This window comes from Hyperoodon ampullatus, assembly GCF_949752795.1.
Source record: "Hyperoodon ampullatus genome assembly, chromosome: 10".
In the NCBI taxonomy this organism is placed as follows: Eukaryota; Metazoa; Chordata; class Mammalia; order Artiodactyla; family Ziphiidae; genus Hyperoodon; species Hyperoodon ampullatus.
Window position 1 is genome coordinate 35,963,584 of NC_136923.1, and position 14,691 is coordinate 35,978,274.

At 49.8% G+C, this 14,691-nt stretch overlaps 1 protein-coding gene across 5 annotated transcripts in view; it reads right to left on the minus strand.

Annotated features, from left to right (window-relative positions):
- Positions 1-14,691, minus strand: part of CACNA1D (calcium voltage-gated channel subunit alpha1 D) — a gene marked incomplete at both ends in the record, with an annotated part of 464,657 nt that overhangs the window by 87,556 nt on the left and 362,410 nt on the right. For 4 of the 5 annotated variants that reach the window (XM_079713181.1, XM_079713184.1, XM_079713185.1 and 1 more), the window contains one exon: positions 465-552. In XM_079713181.1, the coding sequence (XP_079569307.1) occupies positions 465-552 (88 nt within the window). Of the gene's footprint in view, positions 1-109; positions 170-464; positions 553-14,691 lie in introns of all 5 variants that reach the window. The other variant, XM_079713182.1, reaches the window with a different exon arrangement.

The window sequence follows — 14,691 nt, forward strand, 5'->3', positions numbered from 1 at the left end:
CGTGAGTGAAGAAAACTTAAATATGTAGCACATTCTATCAGCAATTCTGCCATACAAGCCCTTCAAAGCACTGACGCCAGCACCAGGCTCAGAGAATCGGGCCTTTTACCCCCACCGCCGACACCCAGAGGGCCCGGCCTTGGTGGCGCCTCTTCTTCTCCACCAGCACCTAGTGGACACAGGGGAATTGCCGGGTTACCTGGCTAAGCCCGCGGCAGGCTCCACCTCAGCGGGACAGACCGCTCTGAGAGAAGAGGCAGGTGAAATGCTGGGGGTCTGGGGGATCTGGGGGATCTGGGCTAGGGGGAGGACCAAGGGGTCCAGGGTGAGCCCGCCCACCCCTCTTGCACCTGAGGCCATGGCTCCAGGGCTCCCCTGAAATCTGGGTGTCTTCCTCATATCTGCTTCTCTAAGAAGCCAGGAGGAGCTGAGAGTTCAGGGCACCCCCCTTCCCCCCCACTCACCAGAGGCTCCCACAGCAGCCTTGGTTCTCGCCTTCCCCACTCACGTTCTCCGTGTTCACAGACTCCGTCTCACTAGTGGGCATGCTGGCTGTGGGGAGAAGAAACACTTTAAGTGGTGCCACGGATGCACTACGCGCCCGGGGACGGGACAGATGTGATCTCTGCCTCCAGGCTGACCCTTGGGGAATCTGGCAAGACAGCGAGGAGGGTGATGAAGGGTCCTCAGGGGCTTGACTGGCAAAAGGAAATGCCAAGAAGCCAGGCGCCTCCACAGCGGGGAGCCCTCATTTCCGTGATCTGCTGAGGAAGCCCACAAAGTCCCCCGACAGGAAGAGATCCTGTCCATCCAACTTCCCAAGAAAAGAAGCCTGGGGACCAAACTGAATCCTGCCACTGTGCCTGGCGCCAGCTTATTCTTCTGATTTCCAGATATGCACTGAGAGGCCATCAAGACATCTCAGTTACAGCTACATCTTTTCTTGTCCCAACAAAAAGTACTCCAGAAAATCTGTGAACAAACCTAATATTTCACAAACAAATTCTTATTTTAAATATACTGAAGGAGAGGAAGTATTCTAGAGGGAGGAGTGCATGAAGGTACCAAGCATAAAATCTCTTTAAAAATTTAAGAATTTGACTCATTTTCCATTAATCTATCTGATGTTCTTCTGCCCAGCTTGTGAAGCCAAGATGCAGAAGGTGCCGACCAAAGACACCAGCACTAGAGCACCAAGAAGTAGTCTTATGGGGAGAAGAAGGTTTTCTCCCAGCCAGCGACCAGAAGGCAAAGCTGCCTGTGGTCCCAGTGCTACCAGGGTCTCTGGGCACATCTCCCTCCCCCATAGCAGGATCATGAGCAGAAGTGGAAGAAATGTTGAAATGCACCTGCTAGTGTCAGGAGGCCCTGGGACCCACCCAGAGCCACCATCTGGCACACGGGTGTTTTTTCTCCTCCACTTGATTCAACCCTAGAAACATCACGGACGTGTGCTGGAGACCAGGCAGCAAAGGAGATGCAGGACGCAGAGAGGGACTGGGAGCTGCACCTGCCCTGGAGGGCCCATGGGAGAGGTAGTCCCCCGGTGGACTTCAATCTACTGTGACAAGAGCTACCGCAGGGGTCTGAGCAAGTGCGGTAATAACTAATTCTGCTCTGGGGTTACAAGAGGTGGTCAAAGGTTGAAACACAGGAGAATCACCCGAACCCATGCACTTCTATTCCTTGATGCATAACTTCGAACTGCAGTGACCTTATGGTTTTTATAGACCTAACGGTGCCAACAGGAAAGCCTTTCCCCCTGCAAGCTCTGCCCATATGGTTCCTCTTAGGAAGGACGCCTTGGTTTCAGCTGTAAAACCCGGCAGTGGTGCCTGGAGTGCTGTGGGGCAGAGTCTGAGACCAGTTCAGGCATGCAGGGCAAAGGTGCGGGACCAGCGAGCTGTCTGTACGGTGCATGCCTGCGGACCTTGCTCAGGGGAGAGACAGGGTGTGAATGGCAAGGATGGACACAGACCTGACTTGAAGGGCCCAGAGAGCCGAGAAACATCTTTTCTGAGGCACCGAAGAAGACCCCTTCCCTTCTGTGAGCACCCAGGGAACTGAGCCTGCTTGCGAGGGGTGGGGCTCAATAGCTACCTCCAGGCACATTTAGGCAAAGGTTTTAAAAGTGAAGACAAAATGATCATTACAGAACCATATAATACATCTGGTATTCTCACAGAATAACCTTTTTCTTCCTTAATTAAGTCGAAAGAAACCAGCTACAAACTTTGACTCACTCTTTCACCATTCCATGCAAAAAACAGACAAAAACACCGCCCGCCCGCAAAAAAAAAAAAAAAAAAAAAAAAAAAAAAAAAGCCCACAATCCAATCACAGGAAAACCTTTAACAAAAAGCTCCATCAAGAGATAGAAACACACAGACACAGGAGGCGGCTCATGCAATTCACTTCTCCGTGACTGTTCCATGCTCTGACTTCAGCAGAAAGACTGAAAAATCGTGAGTCAGCCAAGTTCATTGTTAGAGGTTCCTCCTATAGGGTCACCCTTATCTTCAGGAACAGCAAAAAGAAAATCATGGTGGGAGGCCCTTACAAATATGAGCATGAGTCGTCTATGTGGAATGTTTTTCTTGGTGCTTTGTGCCACCACTAAGAGGACAGAAGTTGAGAGCAGCATGGGGCGGGGGTGGGGTGGGCGGGTGAGGGCCCTCGGCCTCAGTTCGGTCCTGGCTCTGCCCTGGGCAGTCCCACCTCTCTTCAGGCTTCAGTGTCCTGCCTGTAAAGTGGGGACACTATCTCTAGACTCCTGAGGGTCACTTCCATCTCTAACAGTTTACCACTTCATGGTTCTAATATTAACCACTATTAATCATACTGTAACTTCAGTCACTATTTCTGAAAGGGCAAACTTCTTCTGAACGGGCTAAAGCTTTGTGGCTTTTTACTCTCTGGGGCCATGTCCCATGATGACATCAACAGAGTTGCTGCATTTCATTCCTAAAGCTTGTTTCTCAAATGATCTGATCCAAACAGATAAATTACACCACCCTGCCTATGGGAAGGGGGGCGGGGGACGGACGGACATCATTTTGCATTTCTGGCTCTATGCCAACTACTAGTGAATGAAATGTACAAGCTGCTCCCTGGACTAAGGGTGCGGGTGGGGAGATAAGAAATAAGACTGAACTCCCCAAGCAGAAACTGAGGCTGCACTGGTGGAGAGAATCCTCCTGCTCGCCAAGTGGGCTCCATCCTTCAGGTGGGATGGGACAGTGGTTAAGGCGGGCTCTCAGGTTGGCCAGGTCTAAGTTTAACCCCACACTTGTGACCGAACATCTCCAAGGCTTCATTTTCTCATCCGTAAACTGGGGAGTACTTAACCTCATAGGGCTGTTGGCAGAACTGTAAGAGGTGAGATACAGAGTGGGTCTGCAGTGTCAGGCCGTCAGTGAGGCCCATAAGTGATGAATCCATCATCTCAGAGAAGCTTTCCTGGAGCTCCCTGGAAGCAAGGCGACACTCCCTAGATGGTCCAAATCCAGTGTCACTTCACCCTGCCCACTTCTACTACTGCACAGAGGATCTTCTTTTGAACAGCCTTCTGCACTTCTGAACCAGCCTCGGCCAACACCCCTGGTTTGTATCTTTTCTGTCTTAAACTGAGTTATTTCTAATTTAGCCTGTTGTATGGAAAGCAACTTTTCTGGCATCACTGTTTGACACCTACAGAGCCATAGGTCCCTAATAAATAAATCTGTTCCAGAATCACGTCCCTAGGGCTCAGGAGGAGGAGAAGAAGGGCCAGGTGGGGGAAAGGAGCAGTGACCACGCTAGAACGTCGTGACCTCATCTGGTCCTGGAAATGGATCTGGATCCAGTCCCTCCCCACAAGCCGAGGAGCCAGGCTCTGGCCGGGGCCCTGGCACCCTTCCCGTCCACTCCAGCCTCTCCCTGCAGCCAAAGGAGTGTTTCCTTTTCCAGACATATAGAAGACACAGGGCCCAGTGGGCATAACCAAGGAGCTTGTTTGTACATTAAAACATTTCACCCTTCACTTGCACCAGGCATTCATTTTTTTAATGTTCATAAATTGATACGGATTTCACTTCACTTAGCCCCAATAGGATCCCATCTACATTAAAAAAAAATCAAGACAGGAGAATCACAGACTGTTAGAACTGGAAGGGGCTTCTGAGATGACATGAACAAATGCTGTGATTTCACAGATGAGAGAACTGACCCACTTGCCTTGGGACACGCAGCTCAGACGTGCGAGGAGAAAGCTCTCCTGAGTCCCTGCCACTGTGCCACACCACCCGTGTGGCTTTGGTACATCCTTAAATATACTGGTGTATGTTTCAGTATTGGTACATGTTGGTATGTGTATGGGTATATACTTAAAACTCCATAAATCAAAAAGTTCCAAAAACCAAGCAAGCCTGTTACCCACCAGCCTTGGTGTCTGGTCCTAATTAGCCAGACCACTTCCAGGAGATCAGCCCAGCAAATGTGGGGAGTTCAAAAATCCAGGTGGGATGGGGACTACTGGGACTTCATAAAAATGCAAACAGAAAGAATTATAAAAGCCCAAGTAAGTAAACCCAAGGACGAATTATCAGAACATGTGCCCTTCTCCCTAACCAGCTGCCGCAGCATCAGAACTGCCCCATTCAGGGTGACCTCTCTGCCCCCTTGAGCAGGGATTCAGCGTTCACTGCTGACGAGTGGCTAGGCCTAATTAGGGCTGCAACAGAGAGACCCCCTCAGACCTACAGGCACCAGACCCTCCTGCAGAAGAAGCCGGGGCCATCTGCATGCAGAGAGGTTATTAGTCCTCTTCCTTTACACGTTTCAGGAAACTTTAGAGTTTTGTTGAGGAAGTTTTCATTTTTAAAATATGAATTTGAAAACACTTTTCAATGACTCCAGCTGAAACCAGGCACTAGAACAAGCCTGTTGCCTGTGACAGGATGCTGACTTGCCCTGCAATCTGCCTGCGGAAAATCTAGGGTAGCTCAGGACCTATGCTTTGCAGTTGATTCCAGGTACTGGGATCTCTGGGGAGAGCTCCAGGGCAGACCCTCAGGCTTCGAGTGTGTGCACCTGAGAAGGGGCCCAGAGTTGCTGCTGTCGGCGAGGGGATGGTGCCAGCCAGCCAGGAGCCCAGCACACCCTGGACTGCAAGTGAGGGCTGCCAGGGCCACCCAGGCAGCCTGGGCTCGGCCCCCGCTAGGAGCACTCTCTGTGGATAGCGGGTCACACTATTTCTCTTTAGGATCTAATTGTAGGGCCTGGACACTATCATGGGTAATGCCACACAAAATAAACCAGGGAAACACGCTGTTTCTCAGGCTAGCACAACACCATCTTCACCAACGTGTAAACATTCCTCTATCTACCTTCTCTCTGAAGGACGACGTTAATTCTCCACTGTATCTGCCTGGCTTGTGAATTCAGAGGGAAATCAACACACAAATACACGCACGCACACGTGCATGGGTACGCGCACCCAGGGGTCTGAATGAGCCTCTGTGTGGGTCCAAATAGGCAGCCCCCAAATTATGTTCACCACTAACAGGCACAGCAACATCTCAGACTAACTTCCTTCAGTGATGGAGGCTACTGAGCCCAAAGCCTCTAGGACAGATGTCAGAGAAGCTTGGTCTCTGTCATCGGTGGTATGGGGACAAGTCCCCTTTCCTCTCAGGGCTTAGTTACTGAATCTATAAATGAGCTGTTGGGCAACTGCACCTCTAAGACCAATTTACCTGTAACCTGACAGAACTGCTGTAAAGGGGAAACACCCACAGGCTGGTTTTACTCCCAGCACCAAGGGGGTTTCCCTTGCATTCCCCCACAGCCCAGCAAGGAGAGCAAGACACGAGCAGTACTGGGAAGCTGCTGCCCACCCCTCAGGAGGGTGGCCAGGAGGCCAGCAGTTGGCCCATGAGAACTGGGTCCAAGTCACCTCCTGGCAGAGCGCCCTGGAGACTGGGGCAGCAGAGGAGGGAGCAGACCCCGAGAGACCTCTGCCAGCCACGGGGCCAGGAACCACGGGGACCCTTGCCAAGTGAGGCTGGAGCGCGCCAGCCTCCTCTTGGGACAGTCTCGCTCACACGTGTCCTGGGCCTCTAGGACCCTTGCTCCCCTGTTCTCCACGGGACAGGCTTTCTTGCACTCTCATGGGTCTCTTCCAGCGCTTTCCTCCACGCCCCAGCAGCCTAAAGCTTCTCACTCTTTCCTTTCAAAGGCGGGGGTGGTGGTGAGGTTAGACAACTGAGCAGTGGCAGGGTCATGGCTGCCTTCCTTGGGGACAGGGGCTCCAAAGCCAAGATCTTGTGTTTTTATCTTATTTTCATGACAAGCACGAGCAGTGCCACGACATCCCCTGGAGGAATTTGCCTGTGCTTGCTAGTGGTGACACGCTCAGCCGTCACAGGGTAACGGAGTCTTGTTGCTATAAAGAAGCCAGACTCGTGTTGGAGAATGTGGGTCAAGGCCAGACCAAGGTTTCTGTGTCTAAAGCAAGAATCATGCCCTGATCAGTAACTATTTCTGTATGACCAGTGACATGGGGAGCACAGCATCCCGACAAGGGCCTCAACCCCACTAGCACCACCAGTAATGTCAGGGGCCTTCTTTAGGGTTCCTAGGTAGCTCAGTAAATAAAAGACCCCCCGACCCCAACAAAATACAGAAAGTTTCCTGAAAACATTAGGCTGCTTCCTCTTCCTGCAGATCTCAAGGCTCACCCAGAAGCCTCAAGAATCCTTGAAAAGCCACGAGGCCCAAGGCCCCGCTAAGGAGGGTGGGCACCTATGTGCCCAAGGAGGGGTCTCTGCTCCCCTAGGACGGGAACCACTCATCTGCTCGTGACAACCCACCGGAGCTTGTAGGCGTCAGTCTTTGAAAACGTATTTCTCATGGCCATCACAATATTTCCTGCTTAGCTGAAGCCCATTTTTCCTGCGGGGGCCTTCAGAGCCGCACCAAGCTTCTTCACAAACCTCTGCAGGCACTAAAGCTGCGAGAGTCAGCTCTGTCTCTGCCCCCAGACCTGCTTCCAATCTCAGGCAAGTTCCTCCTCTCGGGGCCACCACGTGCTCTCAGAGTGACGAAGGGCTCATATCTCATACTCGGTGTCCCTTTCCACTTTCGGGCCTTCTGAAGAGAGTAGGAATCTAATACAACCTTCATTTGGACCATCCAGGACTTGCTCAAGTCCAGTTCCCATCACCGCTGCGCTCGGCATTCCCATGAATGGCTGAGACCACTCTTCAGCAAACAGGGCAACGTAAACCCTCTGCTCTCCTGGCGGCTGGCTTTCTGTCCCTAAGTCTGAATCTTCTCACACAGACTCCTCCAAAGTTGTCTGGCCAGGGCCGACCTCGGTGACACTAACCAGGTGTGCACAGGCAACGCCTTGTGCTGCTGTGGGACCACAGGGGTGGTTCGGGCAGGCAGGGCAGGACACCAGTTGTTTGCATAAGTACCCTGCATGGGGATGGTCCTGATGCCAACCCCAGGGCTTCTGATGAGGGACTATGATAAGCATTAGTCTAGAGCACAGATAGATACTCAACTGTTTCCTACATAAGCCCTTTCCCCATTCCCACTTGTAAAAGCAAGGGCCCCCAAATCGTAGCATCCTAGAAGTCTGCTTTTAACTTCATTCTCGAAACTGACACTACTAGCTTTAGCCTGGTCCTGGGCAAACCAGCCAGAGATTGGAAGACCCAGAGGCCATGTGAAACATGTAACCTGGAAAAGAAAAAAATCAATCAAATAACATCATTGGAATTTCCAAACAGTTTAGATTAAAAACCATCATTTGGGGGAAAGTGTTTAAAAAGTCTGTCTTCCAGTCTAAGAATATTCGTGCGGAATTAAATAAATTTTCTGAGTTGGTTCAGCTGCTTCTTTAAAAGGTACAGTTCAAACAGAGGAAACTGCAATGCTATGTTGGCTAAGACACACATCTGGGGGAAAGACAAGAGGAAAACAACACGGCCAAGTTTCAAAGAAATCAAATGAAAACATAGGCATCTTACAAACACAGCACACAGCACATGCACCTCATACCATGCCCATGTGTAAGGAAAAGGCGTCAGAAGTCTGGGGAGAAGAGTCTCCCAAAGAGAAAGTTCAATCTCAGCATTTTACCGTGATCTTTAGCCCTGCGTTGGCGAAAGCAGCGAAACCTCCTTTTCTTCTTATCCTCTTTTAGTAAGTCGGCCAATGTGACCCCTTGGGTGGAACACAGGCAATTCCATTATGCTTCAGTAGAGAGCAGCAACAGCAATGCCAGCAGGCCCGAGGATGCCAGAGGTGGCCCCATCCACGGGCTCTGATACACAAACCCCAAAACTATCCTCCTTGCACGGAGAAACCTACAGTTCAGGATCTGACGGGGAGAGCGGACGTGCACCTTCTGTAGCTAGTATACAGAACGCCGGCCTGCAAAAACCTGTCCTAAATAAACAACCAACTAACCCACTCTGGACAAAGGTTCCCAAGGTCTGGCTTCCCCTGTAGGAAAGGTGTTAGGGAGAGGGCACTTCAGCAGGAGTCTTGGGTGCTGACCGGCTCTGTGAGTCCAGCCAGCATCACCATATAAAGCAGGACACTAGGGGTTCAAGTGGTGGCCTCTGGACCTGGACAGACCAGGTCTAACCCCAGCCCTGCCACTTACTGGCTGAATGACTGTGGACGTGGTACCTGATGGTGTTCAACCTTAGTTTCTTCACTTGTAAGATGTTAATAACAGTTGGACCTGCACATCACAGAGTCGTTCTAAGAGGTGAATTGTAAATAGGGTGAAATATAGTGATACAAGCATTGGCGAGGCGTAGTCAACCATGACAACTCCCCTGTGGCCACTGGGTCACAAGAAAATGATTCTAGGGTCTCCAGCCCCATCCAGCTCTGTGATACAATGGCCACTCTGGAGCAGAGGCCACACGCCCCTGGGCAGTGCAAGGGCAGCAGAAGGAATGGCGGGCGGGCAAGGGCACGGGGGAGACTTGCACGCACGACTGGTGGGAACGGGAAGTGGTGCCACTCGGCATAACACGTACATTTCTGAAATGGGCCTCCCCTGGGACCCAGCAAAACCCTTTCTGGTAATCGCTCCCATGGGACGAAGGGCACCGGTGGTCACACAACTGCTGCATTTGGGGGAATGAGTGGCGGCGAACATGCAGACTGTGGCAAAACCTTGGCTGGAATCCCAGCTCTACCACTTAGCAGGCATGTGGCCCTGAGAGGCTGCTTACTCTCTTGTGCTTCGTCTTCCCCCTGTCAAGTTCTGGTCTCAGAGCTGTGTGAGGAATAACAGACTCATGTACCCCCTGCCTTTAGAACAGTGTCTGGCACAAAGGAAGCATGTGATAGAGATTATCTGGTGCTATTTCATTCAACAAGTAACCACTGCGAGCTTGTACGTGTGACAAAGACTGTGCCAGGGGCCAGCCACCCCGTGCAGAATAGAAGCAGACCCCATTCCTGCCCCCATGGAGCTCCCAGTCTTGTGGCAGAGGAAGACAGCAACCAGACGATCACACAAACAAGCATAAAACTGCAACTCTGACAACTGCTGTAGACTCCATGTGCTCTATAGATAATCCAGTCCATTGCAGATTTAAACTGGCCACTTATTGAAAATAGCCAAAATGTTGTTTAAAAAAACACAGAAAGATGTTTAAAAAAACACAGTGAAAGAGGCAAGTTACAGGACCATCCGTGCTGGGTGATCTAACGGTGGGGACCAGTGAGCGTGCTGTCTGTGCAAATGCAGGTTCTCATGTGCACAGATGAGGCCGGAAAGAACAGGCCCCCATTGCCACACCTGCTTCCCTCTAAGAAGAGGGATGAGAGAATGGTCTTATTTTCTAAACTTTGATATTATATGAATTCCTTACAGTGGGCAAACATTGCTTATGTAATCAAAGTATATTAAAAACAAACACCACCCTGAGTCGGGACTCCACAAACCTGGCTGGAGTGCCCACCTTCCTCATCATGGTGGGGCAACCATCCCCAAGTCCGTCTCCCACCAGCTCCTGTGAGGCCAGCCCCGGGCAGACGACGGCTCCCAGTACCACCCAGGGGAGCGGGTGTCTCCCGTAACTCCAGCCCTGGGCCCTCTCCAGAGAGGGCAGTTGTCCTGGATGCATGTTTACCACATGCAGCTCTAACTGCTGCTGTTTGCTTTCCGGCTTTTACTTGAATGTTTTCCATTTTGAACTTGCACCCTGAGGTGGTTTGACTGTGATGAAAGCAGTTTTATAAATCAAAATTTGAAGACACAACCTTTTAAACAGGACCAACAAATTCCCATGCCTTGTGCTTGCAAACAGCTATGGCATCTCTGGTTTTCTGCCCACCTTGCAAATCAAACATTGCAGTAAAAGGCATCAAGGTGGCATGTGCAGAAGGGAGGTGCCAGCTATGACAACCTTGTACACTGAGGGGGCAGCTTCCCAGTGCGAGGCGGGCAGGAACAGCGCTCACAGCCTCCAGGACAGCTGATCTGATGAAGTGAAGACAGAGGCTCTCCCCAGTGGTCAGAGTTGGAGTTTCAGGTATCCTCCCCTCTCTTTCTTTGGGCATCAAATACTCCCCCTTACAGGGATTATTGATCATTCATAGTTCCCACAGTAAAATGCCTTGTTTTTCTGGCCAGAATTTTAGAATGAGCTTCCTTGAAAAGGATTTCATTATTTTTAATGCTATTTTTTTTAAAAAAACTAATCGCTGACAATGAGAAGTGTTTAAAATAGAATTTTAGGCTTTCAGATTTTAATGGCCCCAGCAAAACTCCATTGTTAACTCAGAAACAGCTGCATACGTCTAAAAAAATCACTTCGAGATTTGGCAGAGTTCTTAAGAAACTTGAAGCTCAGCAAAAAGTTAAATAAATTATCCTTGAAGATTTCCCAAACGCTGAGGAACTAACTTCCAAGGGAATCTTGTCCATTCAGTTAATTGTGTAACACCAGCTTTCTATCAGGAAATTTAGGAAAATGGCGTTGTACATAATCTGTGGACGCACAAAGCCAGAGCTACTTGTCACCGTAGCTACCAGATAGGCATAAAGGAAGGAATGTCTCTCCTTCTGTCTTCTTCCAAGTGTGATATTCAGCGTGCTGGCATTCAGGAGTCCCCAACCCTGGTGTCACACTGGAACCTCCAGGAGCCATGCGTGGGTGCCATCACAGACCAGTGAATCAGTGTGGGGTGGGGCATGGCACCAGGATACATCCTCACTCCCCAGGTGACTGTCACGTATTGGGTTGGCCAAAAAGTGCCTTTGGTTTTTAAGTAAAAATAAAAGACACATTTTTCATTTTCACCAAGAACTTTATTGAACAATGTATTCAGCCTTTTGTTCCACTACCTTCTGCCATTTTTCAGGCAACTTCATAATTCCATCTTCCCAAAACTTTTTATCTTTTTGAGCAAAGAACTGTTCCAGGTGCCTTTTAACAGTCTTCCAGGGAATTGAAATTTTTTCCATTAAGAGAATTTTGTAAAGACCTAAATGAACGGAAATCCGAAGGTGCAATGTCTGCTGAATACAGTGGGTGAATCAGAACTTCCCAGCCAAGCTGTAACAGTTTTTGCCTGGTCATCAAAGAAACATGCGGTCTTGCATTATCCTGATGGAAGATTATGCATTTTCTGTTGATTAATTCTGGATGCTTTTCATCAAGTGCTGCTTTCAGTTGGTCTAATTTGGAGCAGTACTTGTTGGAATTAACCATTTGGTTTTCCAGAAGGAGCTCATAACAGAGGATTCCCTTCCAATCCCACCATATACACAACATCACCTTCTTTGGATGAAGACCGGCCTTTGGTGTGGTTGGTGGTGGTTCATTTCCCTTGCCCCACGATCTCTTCTGTTCCACATTATTGTACAGTATCCACTTTTCATCGCCCGTCACAATTTGTTTTAAAAACAGAACGTTTTCATTACGTTTAAGTAGAGAATCTCATGTGGAAATATGGTCAAGAAGGTTTTTTTCGCTTACGTGGAACCCAAACATCAGAGCAATTAACATACCAAGCTGGTGCAAATGATTTTCAATGTTTGATTTGGATATTTTGAGTATGTTGGCTATCTCCAGCGTGGTATAACGTTGATTGTTCTCAATTAATGTCTCAATTTGATCACTACCAACTTCAACTTCATGGTCTACCTGACCGTGGAGCATTGTCCAGCAGGAAATCTCCAGCGTGAAACTTCACAAACCACTTTTGACACATTTGATCGGTCACAGCGCCTTCTCCATACACTGCACAAATCTTTTTTTTGCATTTCGGTTGCATTTTTACCTTTCTTGAAATAATAATAATGCCAAAAATGTTGCTTTTCTCTTCCATCTTCAATATTAAAATGGCTACACAAAAATTCACCAATTTTGATGTTTTTTAAATGCACACTGATATGACAGCTGTCACATACAATCTAACAAAATTGTTTTGAATGAAGTTGAAGGCAACTAAGTGCTACCAGAGCCATCTTACAGAAAAAACCAAACAAACCTTTTGGCCAACCCAATACAGCCAGAGTTGGGTATCGCAGATGCAGACAGTAGGTCAGAGAGAAAAGATAATGTGAGTGCATCTCCAAGCACCTGATTTGACATCTGTTCTCTGACACCAAGCATCACCAAACTAGAAATGGACTTCAAGGGCCAGAAGGCTGTGCTACCATATCTCGAAAGTGACCGAGTCAACAGATTTGTTTTCCATCAATACTTGAGAACCTTATAGTTCTTCAACACGAAAGTACAGAGATGATCCGAAAAGGGGTCCTCACCCTGAGGTTGAGTAGAGATCTAGTACTTCTCCAAAAAGAATTCTGTTTAGGTCAAGTTTTCTTGGAGTTTAATGACAACAGCAGCAGCAAGTACTGTGACAGCTATGACGACTCTCACCAGTTATCGAACATTTAACCCTCATGACAACTCTGTGGGCAAATAGCTTTTGCCCCTTCCTGCAGGCAAGGAAACTGGGGCTCAGAGATGTTGGGTGATGTGCCTAATACTCCAGTCCAAATTCCAAGTCACCAAACTCAATTGCAGCCAACTCCAGAGAAGGGACATCAACATGCCTCCTGGCCCCACCGCTGCCTTTGTTGGGCTTATGACACCTGCTGTTATTAATGGCTTCCAAGAGTCCCCTTTGTCTAGGCTGAGCCTCAGCCATCAGGGAGGCTTCTTCTCACAGTCACTTAATTCCTCCATGTCTGGGAGGAAACTGTCCCAATGCATCCATGACCCAACTGAAAAGGACAGTGGATGGAGTTAGCATCCTGAGGCAGTGTGGACACAGTCAGGAGCCCGAAGGAGTGCCCCACCCGTTCTCCAGAGAGAATGCAGGGCAGGGCTGGGGTCGGGGGTGAGTCTCACACACTCGGGGAGGACAGTGGTGATGCCCACACTTCACTGCCTGCCAACAGGTGACAGAGACCAGACCTGGTGTGTGCAGGTGGTAAGTCAGCCACTGTTCGCTGGTGAGGAGGACCACGTGGGCTGAGGTGAGCCATTCTCCCCTGTGTTTCTGGCTGTGGCAAGGAGGAAACGGTTGGCAGCCACGGGAGGCCCCAGGGAAACCCTGGCAGCACTGATCCTCCAGAAGGTCTGGGCTGCAGGGAATGTGCTCCTTGGGAGGAGGCTTGGGGTCTCTTCTCAAATCAGTTAAACATCAACATGGTTCCCACAGCCTGGGATTTACGTCTTCATTTCCAACCGTCATCCGTCAAGGCTCTGGGACTCTGACAACTGGGGAAATATTGTAAGCCTCGCTCCACAGGACACCCCAGCACCTGGCAAAGGAGCTGATGAAAAGCCAGGGGGCACTGGAAGGAGGTGCCATTCTGGACCAAGCACCAAGCTGGTCCTGCATGTTCACTTGTACATCACTGTGCAGAGCAGAAGCCACGATGCTGACATCCCTGAGACACGGCGCAGCTTTCTGGGCACTGGAGCACCAGGTGCACAGTGAATTCTGAGGCTCTGCAACTTTTAAGGGGGCATTATTTCTTTCCTTGATTACTAAGTAACGCACTTAAGGGTTTTGAACATGTGTACCTCTGCACCTTGTTTATGCCATTTCCTCAGCCTGAAAAGCACTCCCCCGCCGCCAACCTTCCACAGCCAAAGGCTGCTCATCCCTCAGAGAGCAGCAGGGACACGGCCTCTCCGTGGGGCCTTCCCTGCTTCCCATACAGCCCGCACCCCCGTGCCCTTCTGGGCTCCCACAGTGGACAGCAGGCCCTGGGTTAAGATGCCAGTTTCTCCACTAAGGTACCACAGCAAGGTCTCCAAAGGTAGAGGCACTGATTTTGCCATTAGACGTTCCCTTACAGGCAGTGGCAGGACACAGGAAATGGGCTAGGACACAAGAGTGGACCCTCAGGATGACTGGGAGACAATGGCTCAAGTCCAGCAAAAATCCCTACTCCTCAAATCACGGGCCACAGAAACAGTTCTAGCACAACTGATGTTGGCTCCGCTAAGGTAGCCCCCTGTCTGTTTCTAGAGGGGGAGCAATGAGGAGACGAAAGGACATCCACCTACAGAAGAGGGCCCTGCCCAGCCCCTACAGGACACACCCACGCTGGCAGGGCAACATGCTCTGCTCCAGAGAAAGGACGGGACCTTTGCCCGTTTACACAGAACAGGTGACGGGCTGGGCTTAGGAGAGCAGGGCCGGGGG